General features: G+C 28.7%; 7 protein-coding genes across 7 annotated transcripts; 4 read left to right on the top strand and 3 right to left on the bottom strand.

Annotated features, from left to right (window-relative positions):
• Nucleotides 1–43: 43 nt before the first annotated feature.
• Nucleotides 44–1,933, top strand: FG386_003258 (DNAj domainhypothetical protein transmembrane domain; the record flags this gene model as incomplete). The annotated part of the gene is made up of 1 exon (XM_067342486.1): nt 44–1,933. The coding sequence occupies one exon, from the start codon at nt 44–46 to the stop codon at nt 1,931–1,933; it is 1,890 nt and encodes a 629-aa protein (XP_067198427.1).
• Nucleotides 1,934–2,033: 100 nt separating this feature from the next.
• Nucleotides 2,034–2,555, bottom strand: FG386_003247 (uncharacterized protein; the record flags this gene model as incomplete). The annotated part of the gene is made up of 1 exon (XM_067342475.1): nt 2,034–2,555. One exon carries the CDS (start codon nt 2,553–2,555, stop codon nt 2,034–2,036), a length of 522 nt encoding a protein of 173 aa, XP_067198416.1.
• A 69-nt stretch (nt 2,556–2,624) lies between these two features.
• Nucleotides 2,625–3,191, top strand: FG386_003236 (protein with UBC domain; the record flags this gene model as incomplete). The annotated part of the gene is made up of 3 exons (XM_067342464.1): nt 2,625–2,639; nt 2,694–2,803; nt 2,849–3,191. The coding sequence occupies 3 exons, from the start codon at nt 2,625–2,627 to the stop codon at nt 3,189–3,191; spliced, it is 468 nt and encodes a 155-aa protein (XP_067198405.1).
• A 71-nt stretch (nt 3,192–3,262) lies between these two features.
• FG386_003225 (uncharacterized protein) lies at nt 3,263–3,874 on the bottom strand (the record flags this gene model as incomplete). The annotated part of the gene is made up of 1 exon (XM_067342453.1): nt 3,263–3,874. One exon carries the CDS (start codon nt 3,872–3,874, stop codon nt 3,263–3,265), a length of 612 nt encoding a protein of 203 aa, XP_067198394.1.
• Nucleotides 3,875–4,195: 321 nt separating this feature from the next.
• On the top strand, nt 4,196–9,531 carry FG386_003214 (uncharacterized protein; the record flags this gene model as incomplete). Its single annotated transcript, XM_067342442.1, has 2 exons — nt 4,196–9,458; nt 9,512–9,531. 2 exons carry the CDS (start codon nt 4,196–4,198, stop codon nt 9,529–9,531), a joined length of 5,283 nt encoding a protein of 1,760 aa, XP_067198383.1.
• Nucleotides 9,532–9,635: 104 nt separating this feature from the next.
• FG386_003203 (uncharacterized protein) lies at nt 9,636–10,952 on the bottom strand (the record flags this gene model as incomplete). The annotated part of the gene is made up of 1 exon (XM_067342431.1): nt 9,636–10,952. The coding sequence occupies one exon, from the start codon at nt 10,950–10,952 to the stop codon at nt 9,636–9,638; it is 1,317 nt and encodes a 438-aa protein (XP_067198372.1).
• A 385-nt stretch (nt 10,953–11,337) lies between these two features.
• On the top strand, nt 11,338–14,049 carry FG386_003192 (uncharacterized protein; the record flags this gene model as incomplete). Its single annotated transcript, XM_067342420.1, has 1 exon — nt 11,338–14,049. The coding sequence occupies one exon, from the start codon at nt 11,338–11,340 to the stop codon at nt 14,047–14,049; it is 2,712 nt and encodes a 903-aa protein (XP_067198361.1).
• Between the last annotated feature and the right edge of the window lie 364 nt (nt 14,050–14,413).

Below are 14,413 nucleotides of genomic sequence, written 5' to 3'. Positions count from 1 at the left end.
ATTTTTGCGCCATTACAATAAAAATTCACAATTGAAACTGATAATGGGGAAGAAAAGACAATATTTAAAACAAGGTCAAGGAAATAATATTTTCAAATCTTCAACTATTAGGAACGAGACAAATGATGTGGAAACAACTGTTGACTATAAACATTTTTTTGTAATTTTTAAAAATTCATTAAAATGTATCTGTTCCATGAGTTGGGATGAATTTAAAGACACATTAATCAATTTCTCGTTGTTTTTTTTAATTGTAGCCATAATTATATCTACAGTTTTATTAAGAGCTGGAGAAGAATTTTACAGCGTCGGTAGCAAGTTAAATAGAAACAGTGAATTAACAAATTACTACGATGTATTAGGTGTCTCAAGAAAATCTTCCAATGCTGAAATTAGAAAAGCCTTTAGAAGACTTAGTTTAAGGTGGCATCCAGATAAAAACCATGGTTGTGAGCCTTGTATTGAAAAATTTAGACATATTTCTAAAGCATATGAAATTCTAGGTGATGAAGAGAAAAGAAAAGTGTATGACTCCACACGTGGTGGGGAAATAGAAATCATCCCGTCAGCTGCAGAGACACTAACTGTTGGAAACTACGAAAAATTGGTACTGCTTCAGACATCAAATTCTTGGGTCATCCAGGTTTACACAGATCAGGATGAGCTTTGTCAATCATTTTCACCAGTTTGGGAAGAGTCAATAGAAGAGTTGAATAAATATTATAAGTTTGGGAGAATTCATGCAAAAAAAGAAAATTCTTTATTAAAAAAACTGCCTTTAAATGTTAAAGTATTCCCTGCAATTTTCATTATAACACCTGGTTACCCACACGAAATTTATTCGAAAATATTAGATTTTAGTATTGATTCATTTGTTGATTTTTTAACAGACTCATTTCCTCAGTCTCTGAAAATAATAACTTCAGAAAAGTCTCTATATTCATGGTTTAACAAAAAATCTACTACTCATATTCCTAAGGTGATAGTTTCATCGAACAAGCCAATTCCCTCGTTATTGATTCGTTCTACTGCACTTAAATGGAGTTCAGTCTTTGACTTTGCATATGTAGATAACAGTATAAATTCAAAAATTTTGGATAAACTTGGAATAATTTACAATAAACCACAGATACTTGCATTTTCACAGTCGAACATTCATTCAATAGATAAACCAAAAACAATTATTCCTCTTTGGAACTTTGAGAATGAAGATTTTTCGAAATTGAATGATTACTCAGACAAAAATTTAATTGAATCTATCAGTAAAATATCAACTCAGCAAAAAAAACTTGATTTTTCATTCTACTACTTGCAGCGAAAATATGTCCCTTTTATGAATGCGCATAATGCTAAAAATCTATGTGAATCAAACAGTATTGGGAGAATAATATGTCTTTTGATAATTAATGATATTTTTCCAAACACCAATCAAAATATAAGTGAATCACTTGATATTCTAGATAACTCAAGACAAGAATATCTCAAAAACAGAAGCACTTTACCTAACAATTTTAGTGACTCGGACGATTTTGACATAAATGAAGAGGTTTTCATTCAACCAGTTCAATTAGCTATTAAAAGTAATGTATTAAGCATTCCAAGTATGTCTAAGGTTTCAGGATTTACAGAGTTGATGAGTGGATTGAAGCAACCACGATTTTTGTTAGTTGATCTTGATGGTGACAGATTTTTAGAACTAGACACACTAACTGGTGTTTATCAGAAACTAGAAGATGATATATTCTGGAAAAGACTTCCAACTGTCTGTACAACCTTTCATGAAAACAATTTTTACAATAACTGCCTATTTAATGGCTTAATTAGAGACGAACCATTTATCAAATCAATTACTTCTCTATTTCAATTAAAGTATTTTATTGTAATTATATTAATATACATTACATTTTCAAATAAAAAATCGAAAAATAACTGACAAAATACTATATTTAATTTGGATAGTTGAGAACGAAAGAAATCAAATAATTTATTTATTAAAATCTAGTATTTAGAATATTTTAAGATGATAATTAATTCTAAGAATACCGAAAATATTTTTTAGGTAGAAAATAACTCTTTTCACCATATTGATAGCGATAATGTATTCTTCCAACAATTGGCATATAGCAATATGCAATATTTATTTCGAATTTTCTTCCCCTCAAACTATTTCCAATGTCTCTTATAGGGTATTTATTTATTACTCCATCCATTGAATAAATCATGTTATTATTATTAACAGAAACGATATTGTCCCATATTGTCACAAAATTTCTCTTAGAATTATTATTATAGCTTACAAAAATAAATAAGAATAATTGATTCGTATTCCACTGTGGTATTTTACTTAGATCACTACTGATATTAAGAGCAACGTTCGCATGATCATTTCTTAAGTATGGACTAATACCAAGGTCCAATACAGAATTTAAAGTTACATTACTAGAGAATGTTTCTGTATAAATAAAAGATGACAAAAAGTTTCCAAAGGCACAACATGCCAATGAAATTATAAATGAGCATATTATAATATTCAATCTGGAAAATGTAGAATCCATTTTGAATAAAAAAAAGTGGCGTAAACCGCGAAGAAAAATAGTTTTGAAATTTTTAAACTCTAAATTAGAATGAATTTGCAAGCTGTACGTTTGAACAAAAATTATAGAGTATAGTCAAAAATAATAATACGTTTTTAGAAACGCAGGCTTTTGAGAGACTTTACAAAACTTACAAATGACCCTCCTCAAGGTATTTGTGGCACTCCAGTTGATGATGAAATGCTAAATTGGGATGCCGTTATTTTCGGGTTAGTTTATGGAATTTTAGTTAAAACAAATAAAATAGTTTTCAGGCCTGAGGGAACTGTTTGGGAAGGAGGAATATTCAAGCTTAATATTCAGTTTACTGATGAATATCCAAATAAGGCTCCGAAAATAAAGTTTGTAACTAAAGTGTTTCACCCAAACGTTTATAATGATGGCTCTATTTGCCTTGACATATTACAACAACAATGGAGTCCTGTACTTGACATATGTTCAATACTTACGTGTATTCAATCTCTATTGAATGATCCAAATCCTAACTCCCCTGCAAATACAGAAGCAGCACAAATGTACATAGAAAACAAGATGGAATACTATAAAATGGTTCAAAAATGTGTAAAAGAGTCGCAGGAAGCAATTAATGATATATAATAGTTGAAAAATACCTTACAAACAATATAAATAGTCCTAACTAAACGTGTAGATATACAAATGATACAAACTTATTCAAACTCAAATTGTTGTATCAATGGTAAACAACTCATTCTCTCTGATATCTCCTGTAGAATACCCTTCAACAGACCACATTTGAAATCACCTAATATACATATTCTTTGAGATAGTCTATTGTTGTCCTTAAATAATATCAAGTATTTGTTAATTATAAATTTTGTTTCGGTAAAAATCTTATTTAATACGTCTCTTTCCTTGTTGCCTAGAAAACTTGTCGAAAAAAAAGGAAATAATGCGTGAATAATTGACGAATAGAAAAATATCACACTTTTCAAGTTAGGGATGAGTAAATCATTTTGAAGGATCAGCTCACTTGATTCAATAATATGAATAAAAATGAGTTCATTTAACCTTGGGAGTAAATCTACAAGTTTTAAAAATGTTTTGTTAAAATCCATCTCAAATTCCTCATATAGTGAATTAGATAATATTTCCATTGGAATACTTGTTGATTTTTCTATACAAGTAAACAATAATTCATCTGTTTTACAGAAAAGAAGTGACCAATAAGTATTAAGTGAGGAAATACAGATATTCTCTACCGAATCCTTCATATATTGAACGTTGCATATATCAGTAGTATAATAAGTAGATCCTGTCATCTGTTATAATTTATTGTAATAAGTTCCGATTAAAACTAACCACTGTTTTATTTGTAAATTAAGAAAGTATGACAAAAATATTGGCGGTAACTTCTGACACAAATTTCGTTATACTTTTTTTCAATAGTAACACATATCTAGACGAATTAACTTACAATAATATACATACCTCTTTTAAAATTTTTGAAATTTAAATTTTCATGAAGACTAAGCTATTTTGGTTATAAAAGGTAAGTTTTGCGCTTTAACTTTTTAAATGCAAAAAGGTACCCCCACTAAAACCAAAGTATCGATTATTTATGTGAATTTATTTCTGGAAACATGATTAAGACTGCAATATTAGCTGCAGTAGAATGTAGAATATCTGATCTAAGTAAGCTTTTGAAGCATGTTGAAGTGCAAAAAGAGTGGAAATTAATACTTAACTCTATACCTGAAACTCTGCACATTGACAATTATTTATATATTGTTCCTAAACCAGAACAATACCAAGATAGCAATGAAAACGAGTGCAAAGATATGAACTCGAAATACTTCAATAATAAAGCTATATTTTTCGATTCTTTTGATAGCATTATTGATTGGTCTCTTTATCGTTGCTATCAAATCATAAAAAATACATTTGATTTAAAATTCGCATTACCATTTTTAGCTTCAATAATTAAATATATTGGTTTCGATATATATAGTGAAGATCAAAATAATAAGACTGGAATTGATTTTTATTCACCTCAATATTATAAATACACTCTTTTATTATTTTCTTTTCATTCAATTTTAATTCAGTATTCAATTATGCAAACATTCAATCCAGCATACAATGAAACTATCAACATTGTCAATTTTATCTTCAAAAAACCTTCTGAAAGATTAAGGTGCATTATGAATAGTTTGAAGCGTTCTGAATATGAAATAGAGGGATTATTGTCTGAATACTTTGAAACATATGCTGCTATTAATCGTATAAGATTTTTCATAAATAAACAAAAGCAAGTACAACTGGACCCGTATATTAATGGTAAGTGTGAGCCATTTGTTAATAGAAACAGTATTGTGAATCATTTACAAACTAGTCCCATTTATTCTGATGAAATTGTCGATACAAGTAAACCAGATATTATTAATTTTATTGAACTGAATATCAAAATTCCATTTGAGGAGCTTATAATAAACTATCTCAATTCCGAAATAGGCAATTTGCCTATTGGGTTTTTTTGCAAGCTATCAAGAGCAATCATTATTAACAGCAATCCTATGAAAAAGCATTACAAAAGAATTATTTTATGCCCCTTGAAAATATTGCAAATTATTATATTGTCTATTGATGGAACAAATTCACCACTATTAGATTCAAATGCACTTGAGATTCAACACTATATTGATGAAATATATAAATACATTCCGAATAATCAATTATTGATTAAACAAATTAAAAAACCATTAATAATTCGTAGTTTAGTTTCATACAGCGAATTATCAAAGAAGAATGTATCTAAGAGCATGATTTTATGTCCATTTTGTAAAAGACCTTCCATTAATTATTTAGGAAGTGAATCTAATGAAAAGTATATAAATTGGCTTGAAAATGTTTGTATTTCTATAGAATTTCATGAGAAACAACAACAAATTGTTGATATACTTCAAGAATTTCCACTAAAATTTATAAGAAATATGAAGTTGATTGAACTTACAAAATCGTTACGCTCACCTGAACTACTTGAATGCTTATTAATTAGATTAATTAGAAAAATACCAGAAATATACACATTTGGAGTAATTAGGGACTTAATCTCTTTTTATGAGATAATAAATACAACAACCAGACTGCCTAATTCAGCATTCGGTAATTTACCTGATTCGATAACTTATTTATTAAAATTTGTTCTATACAATACAAAAATTAATAATGCGGAAGATTTTATTACTGATATTATTTCCTCTTTATCCTCCTCAGTGAATACAATTCAATTTACCAGTAAAATATATGAAATATTTAATGACATACTTGATGACTATTTGGAATTAAACATACAATACTTGGATATGCTTTGTATCAAATTGAATATATTTGTCGATGGGACTTTAATGAATGATAAAATAGGATTGAAAAGTTATATTAACTCAATTAGAGATTCAATTTACATATCTGAAACTATTCGAAATCTCAATGACACATTTCCGTGCATGTCGGATTTGGATTCCATTTTTTTGCCCATTTCTAGTAAAGATCTTAATGAGATAAATTGTATCGGTAAATACAACAAATCTGTTTTTAATGAACCGAGAATGATATTTAGCAGAAACAATGACAATGAAATAATTTCAAACTTGTTCATTTCAAATCCATCTCTTTGTCTAATCAATATAGAATCAGCAATTCATTCAAAATTGGATGACTTGATATTTTTATTATATAAGAATTCGGAATTAGTTTATTTTGATATAATCGTTATAAAAGTGAGGACACTTTTATTATATAATTATGAGAAATATGCACTGAAGATTATAATAGAGAATTTAAAACGCTGCCATTTCGAGGGTTTATATTCTATATCCCTATGTGCAATATTTAATCACCATAATAATTGTAAAAACAAATGTTCTATTGAGTTACATGCTCAATTTGAACAACTTGAAGATCAAGTTATTAAGAGGTTTCCTTTTAAATTTCTTGAAATGTATATAACATATAAATCTTCTCAACCTGTTATCAGATCATGCAATATAAATACTGAGAAAATATTAACGAACGTATACAAATCTTTTAAAAGCATTTACATTTGTTGTAATTCAAATGTTAAATCATTTTATGATTTATATATGAATTCATTTTTTGATATTTACAAAGGCACTGATAAAATTGATAACATATATTTTACAACAAGTAATTTAGCAGATATACATATTTACACATCTACAGACATGATATTTTCAAGTTGCGAGAAAACCGTAAACATTATTTCGTCAAGTAATGTTAATCCTATCATTAAGCTTCAAATTTGTGCATCTATTATAGTAATATTTTCGAGAAAGGAATTTTGCGAGTTTAAAGAAGTTACAGAATTATTCATTACAATATATAAGATCCTCCGTTCTTATATAGATCTATATAACAGTGTTTATTCTTATTATAAGTCAACTAACATTAAGAAAATTAAGGAATTTCTTGTTGAGGAATCGAGATTACCTATCTACCTTCTCCCCTATGATTCCCCCGAGTGGGGTAGAAGGTGGAAATTATTCATTATGGTAAGTAGTTTTCAGGATATAACGCCTTTAATTCACAGTATCGACAAGTTTAAGAATAAATATGACAAATTACCGTTGTTTGTCTCATTTGAATTATTTAAATTAATTGAAAAGTCAATTCAGAGACCAAATAAAGGATACGTTTATCCTGTCTTATTAATTAAACATTTTAATATTATGAATAAATATCCTCAGCAATCTATGTCCGTTTTAAAGGAATACTACCAACCTCAGAACTCACTGAAAAACATCGACAATATTTTTATAAGGCTATTATTCATCATTATAAATATATCAGGAATTGGAGACGACTCTCTTAACCCTAGTTTTCACAAACTGGATGACATTCACGCATTTAAAATGATATTAATGGCATTTAAGATACTCCCCTCTGCTATTCTAGATCGTTTTAGTCTTCACACGACAAAGGAACAATATATTGATGCTTTTAAAAACTTAATTTCTTCTATAAATATTTGGGATAATTATTGGTACATCAGAAAAGTATTTTCCTCTTTTGGTAAAGACCTTTTAGCAGCATTATCACTGTGTGCTTTAGAAAATGAATTTTTCGTAGAGAAGAGATTTTCAATAGAAAAATATAAAAGATTAATAGTAGGGAATGAAAAACCTATATCACAAATACTATTCGACTTACTCCTCAATGCTTCGTTCGATTTTAATGGAACACTCGATTTCGTAATTAAACTTTCATCAAATAGAATATATCAAACTGATATTATATATCTGCTTATAAAAATATTAAAAGACAAAAAATATGACAACTACGACGCAAAAAGGCTTATTGAAAGTTTAAACATTGTAATTCTTAATATTAAATTGTCTGATCATTTTGAAATATATAAAAATGATACTCACGATTTAGAAGAATGTTTTAAACTCGTTAAAATGTTTTGTTTATATGGCTTTCTAAACTGGGAAATAGCTGAACTAACTGAACTTTTTAGTGTTATCCGCTCTGCTGGCTTTGATCAACAAAAACTTCTTTACGACGCGATTATTTTTAAAATTTCAAATTTAGATATTCATGACTATTCAGAAGTCTTTGGATTACATTGCTTTATAGAAAAATTATTTACTAGATTTATATGGATTACTGAAGAATCACAAACGGAACTCTGTTCACTAGGACTACTCTTGCAAATATGCTCAAATGTTTTAGAAACGATTAAAGATTCTAAGGGACAGATCATTTCAATTGTTATATTTTACTTTTTAAAGAAATTCAATATTACAAATGATGAACTTTTTAAAACTTACTTTTTAATAATAATAAAAAATATAACCAACATTACAAATATTAAAAATAACTTAAATATGAATAATGAAACATTAGTATCACTGTTCAATGAAATAAAGGGATTAATGATTTCTCTTCCCTTGTTAAAAACCAATACAAATTATTTTTTTATTCATGATATTATGTGCGAGCTCGCATTATTGAAAATGATAGCTGTTCCATTTGAAGGTATAAAAACTCTTGATGTTACTTGGCAATCAGAATATGGCCAAAACAGGGTTACTACAAAGTATGTTGAAACAATTTCAGATTTAACACACTATATTTTCAAAAAGTTATTTTTAAATGATAATATGTTTTCATACAAGTTGTTTTTATGGTTTATCTTTGGAACATTTTTACTAAGTGAGATCCATAGTAAAGATATATTTGACGATCTTTTTCAAAGAAAGATGTTCAATATTTCAATTGTTTCTTCCTCAAAAAAGTGTGTTCTTAAAAGTGCAACTAATATTCGTATTGATGAGGTTTTGTTAAGTAAAAACATCTATTATTACTTTTACAAAAGATCTTTACCTGAAGTAACAAGTTTGATTATATTTATTTTGCATGGTTATTCTTTTATGTTAGCAGGAACTAATGCGTTTTCATCCGTTATAATACCTCTTTTAGAGCTCTCGAATACAGATCTTAACGATAATTTTATTTCCCTGGGAAGGTACATTTGCAATAAACTTGATATTAGCTCATATTCAAATATTGATTATTCACTGATAGGCATACTTTTTAATATTTTAGTAACATTTAGGAGTGATATTTTGGAATTGTTGGTATTGCAGCTCATTTCCTTAAAGGCATATAAACTAGCAATGAAAATTATTTTACTTGATTTCAGGATCATGAATGACTCGATATCATCACATAAATATGTACTAAAGGTCATCATGAAGTATATAAACAGATTATGTAATTCTAAAAACACTCTTTCTAATTGGATTAAGAAAAGGCAACATTTTAAAATTCATCCAGATATCTGTCAATTGGTGATAAATAACAAAATTTCTATTGTTAATTGTAATAGAAATTATTTATTAGATTCTTATATACCAAATTATATTTTTTTCCAGCTTTCACTTCAATATTATAAGCTTTTTCCCACAAATAAAGAGAAGCTTAAAGTTTTAGATGAATTTAAAAACAGTGCATTATACAATATTGTTAAAGTATTTAACATTAAATTAGCAAGGTAATTTACACAACTATCATAAATGAAATCTTTTGTGATGTAAATATCTTTTTGATTAATTTTCTCTTCTTTATATCAAATAAATAAATGTTTCTTCCTGGACCACTTATTGCAACAACATTCGCGTTTTCATTTTCAAATACACCTGCTTTAAAGCAGATCATTGATCTAATTCCTCCAATTATCCCCTTGAAACTTCCTATTACTGATAGTTCAATTTTATAACTCTCCTTGAAATCAAACTTTGAGTCTTTCTTGAGGCCAATTACATCATTATTAAAAGACTTTTCCACAAATGGCACCACTTTCCTACTAGAAAGTGCTGATTTTCGCCTTTCATTTATTGTAGATGTTTTTATTTTCTTTTCTTTACCGTATACTATTTTAACAATTAGTGTCGAACCCTTATTATTCCCAACAGCAAGAAGACAACTGTAAGTATTAATATTTGATTTATATTCATATTGATCCCAGTTTTTTATAACAACCAAACTTGTGACCGGTAACTTATCATTCCAAAGATCAAAGTTAACTAATGGTCTTTTCTGTGAATTTGGAGAATAAATTCTTATCTCCCCAAATCCAGTACCCGAAAGAAGTACTTGAGCACTTTCACTTAGAAAGATTATTTTAGTCACATCAACAGGAACACGATGCCTCAACATATTTGCATGAACATTTTTACAACTCCAATAAATACAATTATTCTTCAAACTAAACAATTTTACATCGGATTCATACCCTCCATATGCTATTGAATTATTTATATTGTTGTATGCAACACAACTTACATTTGTTCCCGGAAGTTCTATCGAGTTAATTATGTATTTGGAACCTATTTCCAAATCATTTTCACTGGTTAAAGAGTTTATGGTTGTTTTTGAACTCATATTAGACTGAAAATTTAATTGAGGTATTCTTAATATATATAACCTCATCAAGTTTGTAACAATCAATACTGCTTTATTACCAAGCTCAACTTGATTAATATAATTTTTTGAGACATCCTGTATGAAAACAACTTCCCCTGAAACCTTTATTTTAGCCTTCGATATCCTGCTGTTACTTACAAATGGTCCATCATATATTTCAACCAATCCATCTGAGTACCCAATGTAAATATCAAACTGATTTAATCCTTCAGTTTCTCCCTGTTTAAAAGATTCAAAATTATTTCCGAAGGAAATAAACGTTACAACCTTTGCTTCACACCTCGAAACTTCTGTAGCTGAACTAGTTGAGCCGGAATCTTTTTTAAATATTTCATTAACGTTGTACTCTTTTACTGCACCTAAATTATCTCCACAGTAGAGATAATTCATCTTTGTTAAAAGTGAAAAAAAATATTGTCAAAATGACAAATGGCGCTTGTAGTGTTAAATAAAATAAAAAGATCCCATTCTTGAATATCAAAAAAAGTAACAGGTATTTAAGGTATTAAATAATTTCTGAAATTTTAAATAAAAATGCCTCAGTATTCTTGTTTATGTGAAATAAGCCTTTAATGAAAAATTCGCAACATTCAAACAAACTATCGACTTTATTCCAAAAGGTTTATACCGCCCCATTTCATCACCGCAAGAAAAAATACCTCTGATCTATATTGAATGAACTAATAAAACTTATTTTTAACGTGTTTCTGTAGAATAAAACATTTATTACCTAAGAAGATTAGTTAATGTTTTGTTTTTTGAATTCTAATTAGCTATGGTTTTTCAGAATGATTCATTCTCCACTTTTTTGCTTGAATTATTCGATAAATTTCTTCCAGTTAGGGAAATACTTAATGTAGTCAAAATGGCATTTACAAGTACAAGTTACCATCTAAATATGTTAACTACTAAACATTGGTACATAATAATTTTTTTTATTCTTGTTTGCTTTACATCAACGCTTTTTATTTTAGTTTACTTCCAAAATTACCATGACTATAACATATTAAAACATATAAAACTAAGGCACAATTGGGTGTTATATGGAACACCAGAATGTCCAAAGTATTGTACTAATTGCTCAGGAATAATAAAAAGGCGTTCAATTTTGATGAAAAATTACGAAGGTTGGCAATGCCTTTTCTGTAAGCGTATTTCCCATTTTCACTGTATAATGCAATCAGATTCACAATGTTGTAAAATTGAGTCATCAAATAACATTGCCTCAAATATTTCCATAAATAAAATAAATTATCGAAATTTCTCTTATAGCAGATCAAGCTTTGATAATGAAAAAGTGACCGATTTTTTGCATCTACACGTATTAATTAAAGGTAACTTGCAATCTGGTTCACTTTGTTCAATATGCAGAACACTTTGTTTTTCACCATTCGGTCTAACCGGTCAGAGATGTGTGTGGTGTAATCGAACATTCCATGATGAATGTGCTAATGAAAAGAATATATCTAATCAAGAATGCGACCTTGGAGCACTTAAATACATTATATTACCACCTAATTCATTTTTCATTGAATTAATTAGAACGAATAAAAATGGTGATCACATTATTAATAAATCGGACTCTATATTTGATGACGATCTTAAAAATAATCTTTATTTCAGGGACTTAAGTTTTAAAAAGTTCAAGAACACCTCAGAGACGATAAAGTTGAAAACGGAAACATTCAAGTTATCTACAAAAAGGCGCAGGATTTCTGAGTTCATTCAGATGATTCCAAAATCTATTTCATATCAAAGAAAACTAAGGTTTTGTGATGATTTTCTTACAAATAAGTATGAAAAACCACTTCTAGTTTTTGTAAATACAAAATCTGGTGGTCATTTCGGACAAAGGCTCATAAAGGATCTTTATTTTTATTTAAATCCTATTCAAATAGTCGACATCCAGACATCAAAAGGCCCTGATGAGGCACTAAAATTGTTTAAAGAACTTGCAATAATTAATAGATTATTGATACTTGTTTGTGGTGGAGATGGAACTGTTAGATGGGTAATAGATAGATGTAGAGAAATCTATGGATTTGACTTTGAAAAACTTCCTCCAATTGCAGTTCTACCTCTCGGTACTGGAAATGATTTGAGTAGAATACTTGGATGGGATGTAACTTTTGATGGAGACATATTCGGCTTTCTTAAGAGGATATGTACCTCAAAGATTAGAAGGATGGATATTTGGAATTGCACAGCATTTGAAATCAATAATAAAAAATCGAAGGTAAATAGTAAAAACCTTCTGTTCTCATCAACATTCTTAAATTACCTTGATATTGGTATTGCTGCGAGAATTGCATTAAAATTTCATAATTTAAGGGAGGAGTATCCTCAACATTTTAATAGTAGACTTGGAAACCAACTAGTCTACGGTGAAGTCGGACTCAAAGATTTCTTTCTCAATAAAAGTATTCAATTAGATGGTTTAAGAATATGGTGCGATGGAGAAGAGGTAAGCATTTTAAACAATTTTGTGAGAGCTAAAACAAATAGTGATAACTTTAATAGTAGTCAATTAAATAAATTTGAGCCTTCAATAATTCAAAAAGTATCTCATTTTTTTCTCAAAAATAATGCTATTTTATTGATTTTTACCTATTTGAAATATATATTTTTAAGATTATATGGTATAAAAGGGTTTCTTGAATTAAATACTAAAATAATGTCTGATGACAAAGAAGAGACAGAAATGAGAACCAACTACGCAAAAAATCAGAAGTTGGAAGGTCTCGTGATTTGTAATATCCCCAGTTTTGCAGGTGGGGTAAATCTTTGGAATGTCTCTACTAACTATTCGAAAAACAAGAGTAAAAGTTTCTTCAAATCAAAAGACACTGAAGAAACAAATAAATTTGTATGTAAGAACGTAAACGAAAGGTCAATGTCTTTTTCAATATGTAAAGCACAAAACTACGATAATTTATCATGTAAAAACGATCCATCTGACGATGACGAAATTACTGAACTCGACTACAAATTTAGTGATGATAGAATTAGATCTATAAACACGCTTAAAAGTTGGTTTTCAAATTCATTTATGAACAGTTTTCCGATAATTTCACGTCAAGACCATTCCTCTATACATGTAGAATCTAACAATTCTTCCTTAAAGTTTGAACGCCAAAAAATAGACGATGGCTTAATAGAAGTTGTTGGAATTAGATCACTATTTCATTTAACACAACTACAGGTTGGACTGACAGAACCAGTAAAATTGTGTCAAGGTAGGGACATAACGGTAGAAATTCCCAAGCAAATCCCCTTTCAGGTAGATGGAGAACCGAAAATAATAAATAAATGTCGGTTAAATATTAATTTATTGGGGAAGATCCCAATTTTATGTCCGGAAAAAATAGAGAACACAATACCACTTTCTGTAAAAAACGCCTTAGAACTTGCAGTTCAAAAAAATATTGTTGATAACAGTCAACGAAATTGGATAACAAGGCAAATACTAAAAGAGAGTAGAATATAATTTTAAATTTATTAATTTTACTAACTTGTTTAACGTCTTCTCAAGTCGCCTAAAATTTATGTTTAATTTGATGGAGAGTACTCTGCTTCCATATCCTTTTCTGTTTCAAAATTTTGTGTAGAGGTTCCCGTTATTATCGAGGGATCATACTGCAAGGGAGATGAGTGGCTCGATGATTCAACTCCAGTATAAGAATAGTTTGGCGAAGTAGGGTTGTAATTTTCGGAGGTCTGGTACTTGGGAGATGTCGGAGAGTAATTTGGTGAAGTCGGATTAAATTTTGGAGATGAAGGTGAATAGTTAGGAGATACTGGATTGTATTTTGGAGATGTAGGTGAATAGTTAGGTGATGTTGGTGAATAAT

Source organism: Cryptosporidium ryanae (assembly GCF_009792415.1).
Source record: "Cryptosporidium ryanae isolate 45019 chromosome Unknown contig_68, whole genome shotgun sequence".
Lineage (NCBI taxonomy): Eukaryota > Apicomplexa > Conoidasida > Eucoccidiorida > Cryptosporidiidae > Cryptosporidium > Cryptosporidium ryanae.
Note: the sequence above shows the minus strand (reverse complement) of the source record. Positions and strands in the feature narration are given on the sequence as shown.